Source organism: Eimeria maxima, genomic scaffold (assembly GCF_000499605.1).
Source record: "Eimeria maxima Weybridge genomic scaffold, Emw_scaff177, whole genome shotgun sequence".
NCBI classification, from domain to species: domain Eukaryota; phylum Apicomplexa; class Conoidasida; order Eucoccidiorida; family Eimeriidae; genus Eimeria; species Eimeria maxima.
The window spans coordinates 17501-30705 of record NW_013563593.1 but is presented as its reverse complement, the minus strand read 5'-3'; the positions used below and the strand labels follow the sequence as shown (position 1 = coordinate 30705).

At 49.8% G+C, this 13205-nt stretch overlaps 2 protein-coding genes across 2 annotated transcripts; both read left to right on the top strand.

The window, feature by feature from the left end:
* Positions 1 to 4878: 4878 nt before the first annotated feature.
* EMWEY_00019860 (hypothetical protein, conserved) lies at positions 4879 to 7535 on the top strand (the record flags this gene model as incomplete). The annotated part of the gene is made up of 5 exons (XM_013477761.1): positions 4879 to 5481; positions 5746 to 5804; positions 6180 to 6248; positions 6824 to 6965; positions 7101 to 7535. 5 exons carry the CDS (start codon positions 4879 to 4881, stop codon positions 7533 to 7535), a joined length of 1308 nt encoding a protein of 435 aa, XP_013333215.1.
* A 1983-nt stretch (positions 7536 to 9518) lies between these two features.
* EMWEY_00019850 (hypothetical protein, conserved) lies at positions 9519 to 12809 on the top strand (the record flags this gene model as incomplete). The annotated part of the gene is made up of 4 exons (XM_013477760.1): positions 9519 to 11290; positions 11826 to 11913; positions 12062 to 12421; positions 12534 to 12809. The coding sequence occupies 4 exons, from the start codon at positions 9519 to 9521 to the stop codon at positions 12807 to 12809; spliced, it is 2496 nt and encodes an 831-aa protein (XP_013333214.1).
* Between the last annotated feature and the right edge of the window lie 396 nt (positions 12810 to 13205).

Here is a 13205-nt window from a genome sequence, read left to right as displayed (position 1 = left end):
GGGGCATTTCCGTTGGATCCATTTACCACAAGAAAATCCTACGAATGCTGGCGACTCCACAAATGGTCCAATTATGCCTCCAGAAGAAAATACTGAGTTCCATGTGGCAGTAGGAGTACCAAGGCCCCACCGGTCACCGACATCAAAATTATGCCTGATCGTAGATGTAACAGGAGAGCAATCGACCCCCAAAAGGAGCAATGAGAAGCCAATGTAGCGCAACGGCGTTGTCGTGAACGATGGAGAAATGAATGAGATTCCTTTTTCCGCTTCTATGCAACTTGCACTTGAAAGAAGAGCTTTCAGACACAAACAGCCTTTGGCTGCGACGATAGCAGATGTGATTTGGCACACGGGTTCTTCAGGGAGTGGAGAGTGGCCGGCTCGGTGTGTGCCGCTGTTTGTTGCACTCGGAGGAGTAGGTGATCGCCATATCGTAATTAGGACATTAAGAACGAGAGTCACCAATGCTTACGAAGTGGCACAGTGCAGTGTCCAAATTGCACAATCAAGGACAACCCGGCGTGCTGTCGTAGCTGCTCCAGGAGTTGCACCCTCTACTATTGCAGTTGTTGCTGCATCTACTGCTGCTGCAGTTGTATAATGGAGAGGTGCTTGCTGTTCCATTTGATTTTCTGGGGTACCATGGTGTCCGAGTTAGTATAGTGGCTAGTATTTCCGCCTGTCACGCGGAAGACCCGGGTTCAATTCCCGGACTCGGAGTTCTACTCGTTCTTCCGGCATGTTTATTCTAATGCCCAGTGTATGCTAAACGGCTGAGGGCAGCAACGTAATGGCAACTTTGCCATAGCTGGATCTATGATGGGTATAGTCAAAGGGATGCGCGAAATTGAGAGGAAAAGCAGAAAGGACGCAGCGTCTACACATAGCTACCCAAGGCCCTGACTCATCTAAGACATGGGCGCCCATATGTGGGAGGAGATGTCAGACGCTTCTGACTATCCGTTGCCTTTGAAGGGCCCTGGGATCCAAAGATGAGAAGGGGTATTGCAGGGCATTCGACGTATTTCTTATTTCGTACTGTTGCTCTCTGGGTTCTTAATGCTGTATCATCTGCTGGTAGTGCAGAATATCGTGCTTGGTAACCATTGGGGCACTTGCTGTTGAGTGGCTGAATATCGCATCTCCTCCTACAGTTGCACCGTCAACTGTTGCTGTTGTGGCAGTTACTGATGCTGCAAATGTGCAAGGGTGAGGCGTTTACTATTTCAGGTGATTTTCTGGGGTACCTTAGTGTCCGAGTTAGTATAGTGGCTAGTATTTCCGCCTGTCACGCGGAAGACCCGGGTTCAATTCCCGGACTCGGAGTGCTTCGTTTTGCTCCGGCATGTTTACTCTAATGCCCTACAGATCCTTAACGCCTGGCAACAGCGCCGTTGTATAATTGTTGAATGAACGGTCTCCTTAGTTATCCAAGCTTCTATTGCGGGGGAAACGTGAGCGATAGTTAAAACTGGGTATGAAGTGGCCGTATTCCGCGAACAACAAAGAGGAGGTGCTATAACATGTCTATACATTGGGGATGATTCTGCGATTACGCTTCACCAGCGTCGATATGTGAGGACATGTATTCATGACCGACATCCAGGCGTTTCGCATGTGTGGGTCACACTAGAGCGATCCCGGACATTGTTGGATCAATTTACCACGACAATACACATTTTGTAGTCTATTCCACCAAGTGCCTGAATGAGGTCTCCAGAAGGAGATGTTGACTTCTGTATACGAGAAGAAATAGCAAGGCCCCACCGTACCACATCTACCAAGAGAATGCCTGTTAGTAAGTGCAACATGGAAGCAACCAGCAGTCTCCACCTGACAAAGCAGCGATGTGACGCCAAGGCAATACAGATGCGCTGATGTGGACCATGGAAGAATAGCAGCTCAAGTAGGAAGAACTCCGAGTCCGGGAATTGAACCCGGGTCTTCCGCGTGACAGGCGGAAATACTAGCCACTATACTAACTCGGACGTTTGTACCACAAACCTAAGCAACCCAAAAACGATAGCATACAGAACGTATCGCAGGAGCAGGTGACGCATTTCTTATATCTCGCTCCTGCTGTTTGCGTCCCTAATGCTGGATCAGCTACTGCTGATGCTCATTCTAGTATGTTGGTTGGTAGACTTTCGGGGATTGGCACTTTAATGGCTTTGTGTGGGGGTTTTCCTGCTGTTTCTGTTGATTTTTTGGGGTGTTGGAGTGTCCGAGTTAGTATAGTGGCTAGTATTTCCGCCTGTCACGCGGAAGACCCGGGTTCAATTCCCGGACTCGGAGCAATTACTTAGCATGCTGCTGTTATCATGAATGCCCTATAGAATGAGATGCCAAACGCGTTTGCTTATGCATGGCCTCTGGATGGCCCTGGCCCTCAACGACAAGAAGGGGCGTCGACTGAGCCAAGAAGGCTGTCAACAGCATCGGATGATGGGGGAGAAGAATGATACATGTGATTGATTGCGACCCTGCACCGAATGTGTGTCCCACCTGCAATGTCAGCCTCACGTCCAGTCCGAACCTTGTGTGGTAACCGAGCACTTGTAGCCTGAAGGCGATAATTCCTATATAAAGTAACATGATTTGTTCCCAATAATATAATATTTGTGTATCTGTACTCTAGACACCTAGAGCTCCCATTTTAGGTCTATTGTACTGCATGTGCACTAAAGAGACACCAAAGCAGTTCGGACGCGCTGACGTCAACGATGGAAAAACGAGAACGATTCCTCGTTCCGGATCCACCCAATTTGCAGTTGAAGAAAGAACTCTCAGACCCAACCAGCTTCGGGCTGGGACGATAGTTAGTGGCACAGTGGTTCTGAAGAGCGTGGTCAGTGGCCGGCTCGGTAAGTGCAGATGATTTTACTAATCCAATACATCAATAATTCGATGAGGGCAACGAGTGATTTGATTTTTGTTACAAAATGAACAATTGAGCCCAGAGCGACTCGAACGCCCAGCCTTCTGATCTGGAGTCAGACGCGCTACCATTGCGCCATAGGCCCCTCGAAAGACTGAAATGCCGATCTCACGCCATCCATACTCTATACTTCGCCAACCACAAACAATCTCCTCTCGTTGTCACTAATACTGTGGAAGACTACGAGGTATGTGCAAGTTAGAGCAGTTATGTATTAACGTCTTTTTATTATATATACTCTATATTTAACGTGTTGAAATCCATTACAAATATTATCTACTAATCCATTTTTTGTTCGCTGTAAACCAACATTTGACTAACATCAACACCAACATCAACAAGGGAATCAAATGTTCCAGCATAAAGCACTGCAAAAACAGCTGTAGAGACAGCAGAGAATAAGTTCTAACAATTCGGAGGTGAGTGTTAGTACACTTTTGCATGTCAGGTGGGCTTTTGGGGCTCTGTACTGTCCGAGTTAGTATAGTGGCTAGTATTTCCGCCTGTCACGCGGAAGACCCGGGTTCAATTCCCGGACTCGGAGTAACTTTCTATCATCCAGCCTCGTTTATTCTAATGCCCTAATGGGAGCATAACCTGGTTGTACACGTGCCTTACAATGGGCCTCTACCGATCACCCGGATTCAACCTTGAGAGTAGAGCTATCACAGATCTAGGCATGACAAAGCTCACTTTAAGGCACGTATATTGCCCTCTTATGTTCCCCTTAATGCATTAGAATAAACAAGCTGGAGGATAAATAATTGCTCCGAGTCCGGGAATTGAACCCGGGTCTTCCGCGTGACAGGCGGAAATACTAGCCACTATACTAACTCGGACAGTATAGAGACCCAAATTCCCGCCTGAAAAGCGAACGTCTCGAAACACTCATCTCATAGTTGTTTGTTGTTGCTCTATGGTGTCCTTTCTGGTTTAGCTCCCTTCTTTGGCTAACAACGTTCAAGCCCCATCTGCACTTCCAGACCCCAACGCGAATATCGGTTGCTAAACAGAGAGGTGCCCCCATGGATGCAAAGCAGTGTACCCACGTTCAAGCCAAAAAGTGCCTTACTGAGAAGTGGCCCCATCAGCTCATTGCCCTGCCGTGGCGAGGCTGTGTATGACAACACTACACGCAGCTACTGAGGACGTTTGCCTGCGTTTTTCAGCGTCAATAGTGTGCGCGAAGCAGACCGTACTTAGGGGGGCTTTAAGCTTTCCATACACTTCAATCTTTCATTGCCCGCATCTTACACGTAATTATAAAAGAGATTAGTCTATAACATTGGAGAGAGGCGGGCGATCTAAGGCCCCCGTTATAGGGGATCTAGACAGGGACCTACTTCTAATAGACTGTTTTAAAGGGGATTTAAAGAAATATATCTGCATAATATTTTGTTTAAAAGGTAGAAGGGAATAAATTATATCTAAATGGGGGCAAGAAAAAGGCAAGAAATCTACGAGGACCACTGGCGACTGCGTAGAGGCGTCTATAAAACGTGGGAGAGAGTGTTAAGTTTTTAGTTGACGTCTTAAAGAGTCTTCTTTATTATTTTATCTTTAATTAAAACTCCTTGTCTGCATTCAAAAAAATGTATTTCAATGCATGCTGCTTGCCAGCAGCATATACACGACCCAAAACAACTGCAGCAGCAGCAACAGCAGCAGCAGCAGCAGGACGGGGACCGCTGCCAAAGCAGGCCCGTGCGGTTTGCTGGGCTTAATAAACCTCAATCCCTTAGATGCAATATCTTTATCATAATCCTTTCTTTAAACTTTAATTTATCTTCATTTCTTCTACTCGCATTACTAGCAGCGCAGCGCCTCTCCTTCCTCCTGCCGTTGTTGTTGCCTCTGTAGGGTTTAGGGTTTAGGGACTAGCGATGTGACTTGCCCTGTCGTCAAGGTTTAGGGTTTAGGGTTAAGGGTTTGGAGCAATGTCTGTCTTGCTCGAAGATCCCTTCTACCCCGTTGCTGCTGCAGCAGGCACAGCAACTGCATGCATTTTGTCTGTATTGCCGCTGCTGGGTCAAGGCTTTCAGCTTCTGTGGGAGCGTCGAAACAGCAACAGCAGCAACAACAGCAGCAGCAACAGCAGTAGCAAGACAGGGGTAGCCGCGGCGGCAGCAGCACGCGGTGTACATACATCCCCCAAGACCCTTGCCCTTCGCATCATATTGATGGTCCCTGTTTATGCTGTTACATCCCTCATTGCCTTCCTCTATTGTTCTCCCCTCAATTCCCTACCTTCTACAGCAGGAGCAGCAGGAGAAGCGGAAGCTGCTAGTGCTGCTGGTGCTTTGGAGGAAGTATCCTCTGCTGCCCTTGCTCCTGGGGCACGACACCTGTCCCCTCGTGCTGCAGTAGAGGCAGCAGCAGCAGCAGCAGCAGCACTGCAGCAAGGCAGCGGAGGATGGATAGGCCTATGGATGAGGGGTATAAGAGAGGGGTATGAGGTCTATGCCCTCTATGCCTTCTTAGAGTTACTTATTGCCCTCTTAGGAGGAGAGCAGCAAGCTGTTAATCAACTACACCTCAAGGTATGCTGCTGCTGTTGTTGCCGCTGTTGCTGTTGCTGCTGCTTCTCCTGCAGCTGCTGCTGCACCAGCTGCTGCTGCTGTTGTTTGTGAAACTGCTAAATATGTGGGAGTCAGCAGCAGTAGCAGCAGCAGCAGCAGCAGCAGCAAGCACCCCATCACCTGCAACCAGTTGGTGGAAAGAAAAGGCGACAACTAATTGTCCCTTTGCTATTACCGGGCTTGTTGCTGTTATTGCTGCTGCTGCTGCTGCTGCTGTTGCTGCAGGGGTCTCTACAGCACTTGTGGCCACTTAATCACATCTTGCCTCCCATGGAATGCAACAGGTGCGGGGGTGCCTCTGCTGTTGCTGGTGTTGTTGTTGCTGCTGTTGCTGTTGCTTTGCCTTCGGGTGTATGCACGTACACCTAAAGCAGCAGCAAAGAGAGACAGCAAAGGAGACAGTGTGCCTCTTTATGCGTCCCCTTTTGCTGCAGACGATGGCTTGGCCATATAAAGAGACTCGCTGCTCAGTTCGTCTTCGTCAAGCCTGCCGCATTCGTCAGTTGCTGTTGCTGCTGTTGCTGTTGCTTCTGCTGTTGCTGTTCTTGATGCTGCTGCTGCTGCTTTTGTAGCTGCTGTTGTCGATGCTGCTGCTCTTACTGTCCAGGAGCCACAATCTGCCTCCTTTTGTTGCCCTTGTTTCTTTTTTTTTGCTCCAGGTTCTTAGTGCCTGCATGCGCCAAGAAGGCTTTCTTTTCCTCGTACTCGTCAGCAACATATCCGCTGCTGTGAGGCACTTCCTGCTGCTGCTGCTGCTGCACCTGCTGCTGTAACTGTTGCTGTTGTGCTGCTGTTTCGAGCACTGTATTTCGTTGCTGCTGCTGCTGCAACGCTCCATTTTGCTGTTGAAGAAGTGTACGCATACCCGAGGTCCCTGCTCAACTTGTGGTTTTCCCAGGATGTTAAGTTGCTGCTGCTGCGGCTGCTGCTGCGGCTGCTGCTGCTGCGTTGGCGTGTACGTACAGGTGGCAATGTACGCTCTCATTCTTTTTTATAAGGCAGTGCAGAGACCTTTGTCTCCTTGGAGACCCTTGCCAAAGTTTTTATTTCTTAAGAGTATTGTCTTTCTCTGCTTCTGGTGAGGGTTTAGGGTTTAGTGTTTCGTGTTTAGGGTTTTTACGGTGTCTCTTCTATCTACCTAGCCTCAAGGGTTTGGCTCCGCCCCAATTTAGGGTTTAGGGTTTGGGCTGATTTACAAGGATTAGGTTTTAGGAGTCTCCTTTTGCCTGCCCTAGTGGCTGTCTAGGGTTTAGGGTTTAGGGTTTGTGTTGCTGTCTTCCTTCGCCTGTGTTGCTTATTGTAGGCAATCCCTTGCCCTTCGCTGGATAGCGAGGCTCTTCCTTATAGGCGCAAGCGGCGATGGAGCAGCGCCAGCAGCAGCAGCAGCCGCAGCCGCAGGAAGACTGCAGGACTGGCTTATTTGCATAGAAATGGTCCCCTGCGCGGTACATATCCTAAACCCTAAACCCTAAACCCTATAACACGATTACTAGATGCCTCCTTTAAATATCTGTTATTCGTGCTTCCTGCACCTCATACTTTAGCTTTTCCTGGTGCTGCTGCTGCTGCTGCTGCTGCAGATCGCACATTTGTGGGCGTTCCCTGCATGGGAATTTGAGGCATTTGAAAAAGCGGAGGGTCACAGGACGCCCTACAGCAGCAGTAACGCAGCAGCAGAGGAGTGGTCTATGCTGCTGCGGCAAGGGGATCCTACTATTTCTGCTGCTGCTGCTTCTCCTCCTGCTGCTGCTGCTCCAACTGGTGGAGTGTACACAGAGACAGCCGCAGTTGAAGAGCCAATGCACGAAGGCGAGCTAGGCAGCAACAGCCCCAGCAGCAGCAGCAGCAGGAAGAACAAGCTGAAAAAGCCGCTGAAGCAGCTGGTCAACGGAGTGCAGCAGCTGCTGCTGTCCGATGCTGTGCTAAGTGATGCAACGCATGCAGTGTTTGGGCAGCAGCAGCAGCGGGAGTTCAATCTGGAGACCCGTTCACCAGCAGCTACCATACACTCGTAGCTGTTGCTGCTGTGGTTGCTGCTGCTGCTGTTGTTGTTGTTCGCACTCACCTTGATGCAGCAGCAGCTTGCTCGGCGTGCGTTTGCATCAAAGGCTGCAAGCGCCTTTGCAACAGCTCCAGGAGCTATAGTTAGTAACTGCTGCTCAATGGGTCTCCAAAATCAGCAGCAGCAGCAGCAGCAGCGAGTAAAGATGGTGGCACTCTGCTGCCCCTCCTCCTTTTACTTTTTAAGCAGGCAGCAAAAAGGCATTATTGCCTACGCAGCGAATACGCAGCGAATAAACAGACGAACGTTAATGGCGCAGTGTTTGTCCTCTCCTACAGCTGCTTCACCTGCTGCCGCTTCTGCCGGTGCACTGTTAGTGGCAGTAGCAGTAGCAGCAGCAGCAGCAGCAAGAAGGCGGATAGGACGGGATATGTATCGGCATGGATCCTCATCATCCCCACACCTTATATGTTCTTTTCCTCCTCTTGAAGCGCTGCTGCTGCAGGTGTGCCTGCAAGGTTCATGCTACCTACTTAGATATAGTGCAACAGCAGCACCAAGGGTAGCCCGCAGCGGCTGCTGCTGCAGCACCCAGCAGTACGACAACGAATGTACTTGTTTAGCATCTCCATATAGGGATAAAGCAGCAAAACAACAGAAGAGAGAATATAAAAATGCATGCAACACTGCAGCAGCCACAGGAGCTGTTTGTCTCCAGTTATAGGGCTGGAGCATCTGCTTTGCTGCTCCGTTGCTGCACTGCCGCAGTGTTGCTGCTTCGGTGCAGCAGCAGCGGTTGCAGCACAGGGGCCCACGTGCACATCGATGTATACACCTACCGGAACAACAGCACGACGCACGCTGACAGGTGCTTTCCGTTATTGGTGTTGCTGCTGTTGCTGCTGCTGCTGCTGCTGTCTGCGCAGCTTCTGGAAAGTTCTTGGGAAACTAGACTACCCTGGTTGCTCCGTGCAATCAATGTGAGGACTAATTTTGTCTTTAAATCTTTCTCATACTGCTATTGGTATCTTCTCGACAGTCGCTGCTATTTCTGCTGCTGCTGCTGCTGCTGCATCCGCTGCTACTCTTGGTGATGCGGCCGCATCTGCTTATCTGCTGGTGCTCTCCTCATTGTTTGTATCGGCAGCGTAGGCCCCGATGAAGAAAGAGCAGGGGCAGAAACGGCTGTATAAGAAGCCGCTGCTGCTCTGGCGTAACAGTTATGCTTAGTTGTGCTTAGATCCGTTAAGGTTCTGCTGCTGCGAAGAAAGACCACAAAGTGGCTCGCTACAGCACTTGCTGCTGCTGCGGCGGTTATTAGTGCCCGGTGTAACTTGCTGCGGTGCAGCAGAAACAAAAGCAACAGAAACGATAACAGCAACAACGGAAACAGCAGCAGCAGCAGCAACAACAACAAGAGCAGCGACAACAATAGCAGCAGCAAGAGCAGCCTATGAGTAAAGTGTGTGACTGTACACCAGGAGAAGATAATTGTGACGTAAATGCAAAGACCCGTTTTTTCTATTTATTTATTTTTTACAAATAAAAAGCAAAAGGAAGAAGAGAGGAGAAGGAGATAGAAGCAAAAAGAGCATCCCTATCCAGCAGTGTCGGCTGCGCCCCCACGCATGCAGCCGACAGCAGCAGCAGGGTATGCTGCTGCTACTGCTATACAATAACTGCAGCAGATCAAGTTATTAGGACATTTATAATATTAGGCAACAAAATAAAGGTTTATTCCTTAAGGATTTCCCTCTATATGCAACGGCAGCAGGCCGGGGGCAATGGGCATGCAGCCGCTGCTCTCGATTGCTGCTGCTGCTGCTGCTGCTCCTGAGTGATCCATCTCTTCTGTCCCGTCAACTTGCTCCAAGTCTGCCTCTCCCAGTTACGAGATCTTTGAGGAGGCGAGGGCTCAGATGCAGCAGCAGCAGCAGCAGCTGCTGCTGCTGCTGCAGCATCCCTCTATGATATCTGTAGTAACTTAACGAGAGCCATGAGGCCTCAGCAGCAATGGCTGCTGCTGCTGCTGCTGCTGCTGGTGGCTACCCGCTTGTGCTCTGCATCGCTGCAGCAGGGCCTGCTCGCTGGCCTGTACGTGCCCGCTCGGGCCTCAAACAGCAGCGGCAGCAGCAGCAGCAACACTTGCTGCAGCAACTACTCCAGCAGCAGCAGATACATTAACATCAGCAGAATTAGGACTAGCAGCAGCAGCAACAACAACGGCAGTAGGAGAAGAAGCACTTGCTGCAGCGGCTTTATCTCCAGGGCAGTTGATCTCAGCCAGCCGCTGCTGCCTCACCGACAATGGAGCCATTTGCCTGCGGCTGCTACCAGCAGCAGCTCCTTGCCCAAAGCAGCAACAGCAGCAGCAAAAGCAACAGCAGCAGCAGCAGCAGGAGATACCTGGGAGCCGACGAACCCCACGCTGAGGGATTTGCTGCAGCGGCAGCTGCTGGCAACAGCAAGCGACCTTAAAGGGCTCGACTCTCTCCTCAACTACAACCGCAAAGCAGCAGCAGCAGCAGCAACAGCAGCGGCAGCAGCAGCAGAAACAGGGCCATGCCCGCCTCGAGCAGCCACCTCTGCAGCAGATGCTGCAGCACAGGCTGCTGCTTTGGAGCTGCTGCAACCTTTCCCCCTCCACGACCCGAGCAGCAGCAGCAGCAACGGCGGCAGCAGCAGCAGCAGCAAAGGCCTTATCAGTTCTAATATTTCCTTTTATGTTGGTATTGATATGACGGGGCCCTCCTTGCATGCAGGCCATTTGCTGCCGCTGCTGCTGCTGCGGCGTTTGTGGCTATGGGAGGGAGTGCAACCTGTGCTGCTGCTGGGGACAGCAACAGCACGCGTCGCGCTGCATACACGCAAAGGCAGCAGCAGCAATAGCAGCAGCAGCAGCAGCCATGATGAGGCCTTGCTGCAGCTGCTAGGCTGTGGGGGATGGAAGTCCTACGATGAGGAGATCGAAACTAACTGCAGCAGCGTGCTGCAGCAGCTGCGACGGATATTTGCTCTACCAACCCAGCAGCAGCAGCAGCAGCAGCAAATGAATTTGCCTATGCCCTTAGTGGTGCGTAACGACAGGTGGTTAGAGAAGATCCCTCTTGGGGCTTTCCTTGCATGCACTGCTCCTCGGCTGTCCCTAGCAGACATTATCCCAAGAGCAGCAGCAGCTGCAGCAGGAAGGCAGCAGCAGAACACATCAGCAGCGCGCAGCAGCAGCAGCAGCAGCAGCAGCGCTGTCGAGGACGACAGGCCATCGGAGGCCTTCGTTGAAGCCGTCGATGGTGCAACTGACTTGCAGCAACAGCAGCAGCAGCAGCAGCAGCAGAGCCAGCAGGAATTGGGTGTAGGAGGAGGTGCAGCAACAGCAGCAGATATAAATTATGCTTTGCTGCAGGCATTAGATTTCGTGCTGCTGTCCAAGTGTCTCCGCTGCTGCTGCCAAATAGGAGGAAGAGACCAATGGAAAAATATATCCACGGGCTTACACGTTGCTCGTCGTCTGCTGCAGCAGCCGCAGCAGCAGCAGCAGCAGCAGCATCAGCAACAGCAGGAGGAGAATGTCCAACAGCAGCATATGAACGAGCAGTCACAACCGCACCAGCAGCAGCAACCTCTGCAGCACAAGCAGCAGCAACAGGAGCAGCAGCATAATGGTTTATTAGGTATAACAACAATATTATTAGAGGGTATAGATGGTATAAAGATGGGTAAAAGGGTAAAAAGAGGAAAAGGAGGAATTATTTGGCTAAGTGACCAGTGGTCTGGTCCATTGGTCTTCTGGCAAAAATGGAGAAATACAACAGACCAACATATTATACAGTAAATATTTTCTTTATTTATACTCTATTCTTTATTATATATTTATTTTATCTATAATTAGTCTTTTCTTTATTTATACTCTATTCTTTATTATATATTTATTATATTAATAATATTTATAATAAATAATGATCATTATAATTATTATATTAATAATAGCTATAAATAATAATAATAATAATAATAATAATAATAATAATAATAATAATAATATATAATAGGAATGATTATAGTTTTGCTTGCTGCTGCTAATGCTAATGCTGCTGCTGCTAATGCTGCTGCTGTTACTGCTGCTGGTGCTGTTGCTGTTGCTGCTGATGATGATGGTGTTGTAAGACGGCTGCAAGGACACAAAGTATTGTTGTTGTTGCTTTTGCTGGGCATTCATCGTTCGCAACAGCAACAGCAGCAACAGCAGCAACAGCAGCAACAGCAGCAGCAGCTGTGTCTTTGTTGCATGCGTTTGCTGCTGCAGGCTGCTGCTGTGGTTTTCTGAGAGGCCAGCGGAGGAAATTATTGCAGCAGCAAAAGACCAATCTCCTGCCAATTTAAACAAACTTAAGGTATGTACTAGCTGCCGCTGCTGCTGCTGCTGCTGCTGCTGCTGCTTCGGAGCTTCTTGCTGCAAGCGGTGTTTTCCCCTCAACTGTTGCGATGTTTCATCTGAATTTGCTGCTGCTGCTGCTGCTGCCTTTGTTGTTGTTGCTGCAGAGGGAATTGGCTGATGAACTTACTCTTCTTGTCCACGGGGAGGAAGGACTGCGCAGTGCTCATGCTTCCCTTTCTTTCCTGTCCCGCGGCAGTAGCAGTACTAGCAGCAGCAACAGCAGCAACAGCAGCAACAGCAGCAGCAGCGACACTGCAGCAACGGAGGAATTCCAGGACGAATTGCCGTTGCTGCCAACACACTTCATATCTTCTTCAGAGTTCATTGAGGTGGGCAACAGCACCAGCAGCAGCACCAGCAGCAGCACCAGCACCAGCAGCAGCACCAGCAGCAGCAACAGCAACAGCAACAGCAGCAGTAACAATTACAGCATAAGCAGTTGCTGCTCCTGTAAGGTTTCCTTTGTAAGGAAGTTTTTGTAGCAACACTTGTTGATTCTGTTGCGTCTGTGTCCTTGCTGCTGCTTTGTCCGTCCTTCTACTGCTGCTGTTGTTGTTGTTGCTGCTGCTGCTGCAGGAGACAGGGCCTCCTTTACCACGAGTGTTGCGTAATGTTGGTTTGTCTCCTTCTGCCCTTGAGGGTTCCCGTCTTATAAAGGATGGTGCTGTTCGTCTTAATGGAGAAAAGATACAAGATACAAATAGACGCCTGCTGCTGTCCGACTTCAAGCAGCAGCAGCAGCAGCAGCAGCAGCAGCAAGAGGTAGCTGCAGTAGCAGTGTTGACTGTTGGCAAGAACCGCCTCGCTGCATTGGGGCTGCAGCAAGAGCATGCAGATGATGTCTTGTCTTAGTATTTAGAGGTTATGCTTGTTAGTAAATTAATAGCATTTAATTCAGCAGCAGCAGCTGCTGCTGCTGCAGCTGCTGCAGCTGTTGCAGCTGTTGCACCGGAAGCAGAAGCACCTGCAGCACCTTGTGTGTCTGTTGCTGCTACAGCAGCAGTAGCAACAGTATCTTTACCGCAGCAAGACAAACAAACATTTGCTGCAGCAGCAGCTGCAGCTGCTGCTGCAGCAGAACAAAGCCTCCGGAGAAGGATGCTACCAATTTAGGGAGAAAGAGAAAGAGAAGAGACAGACAGAGACAGAGATATAGGCACAGGAAGAGACAGAGAGACAGAGAGACATACAGAGACAGGGAGACAGAGACAGAAAGAGACAGAAAGAGAGGGAGAGACAGGGAGAGAG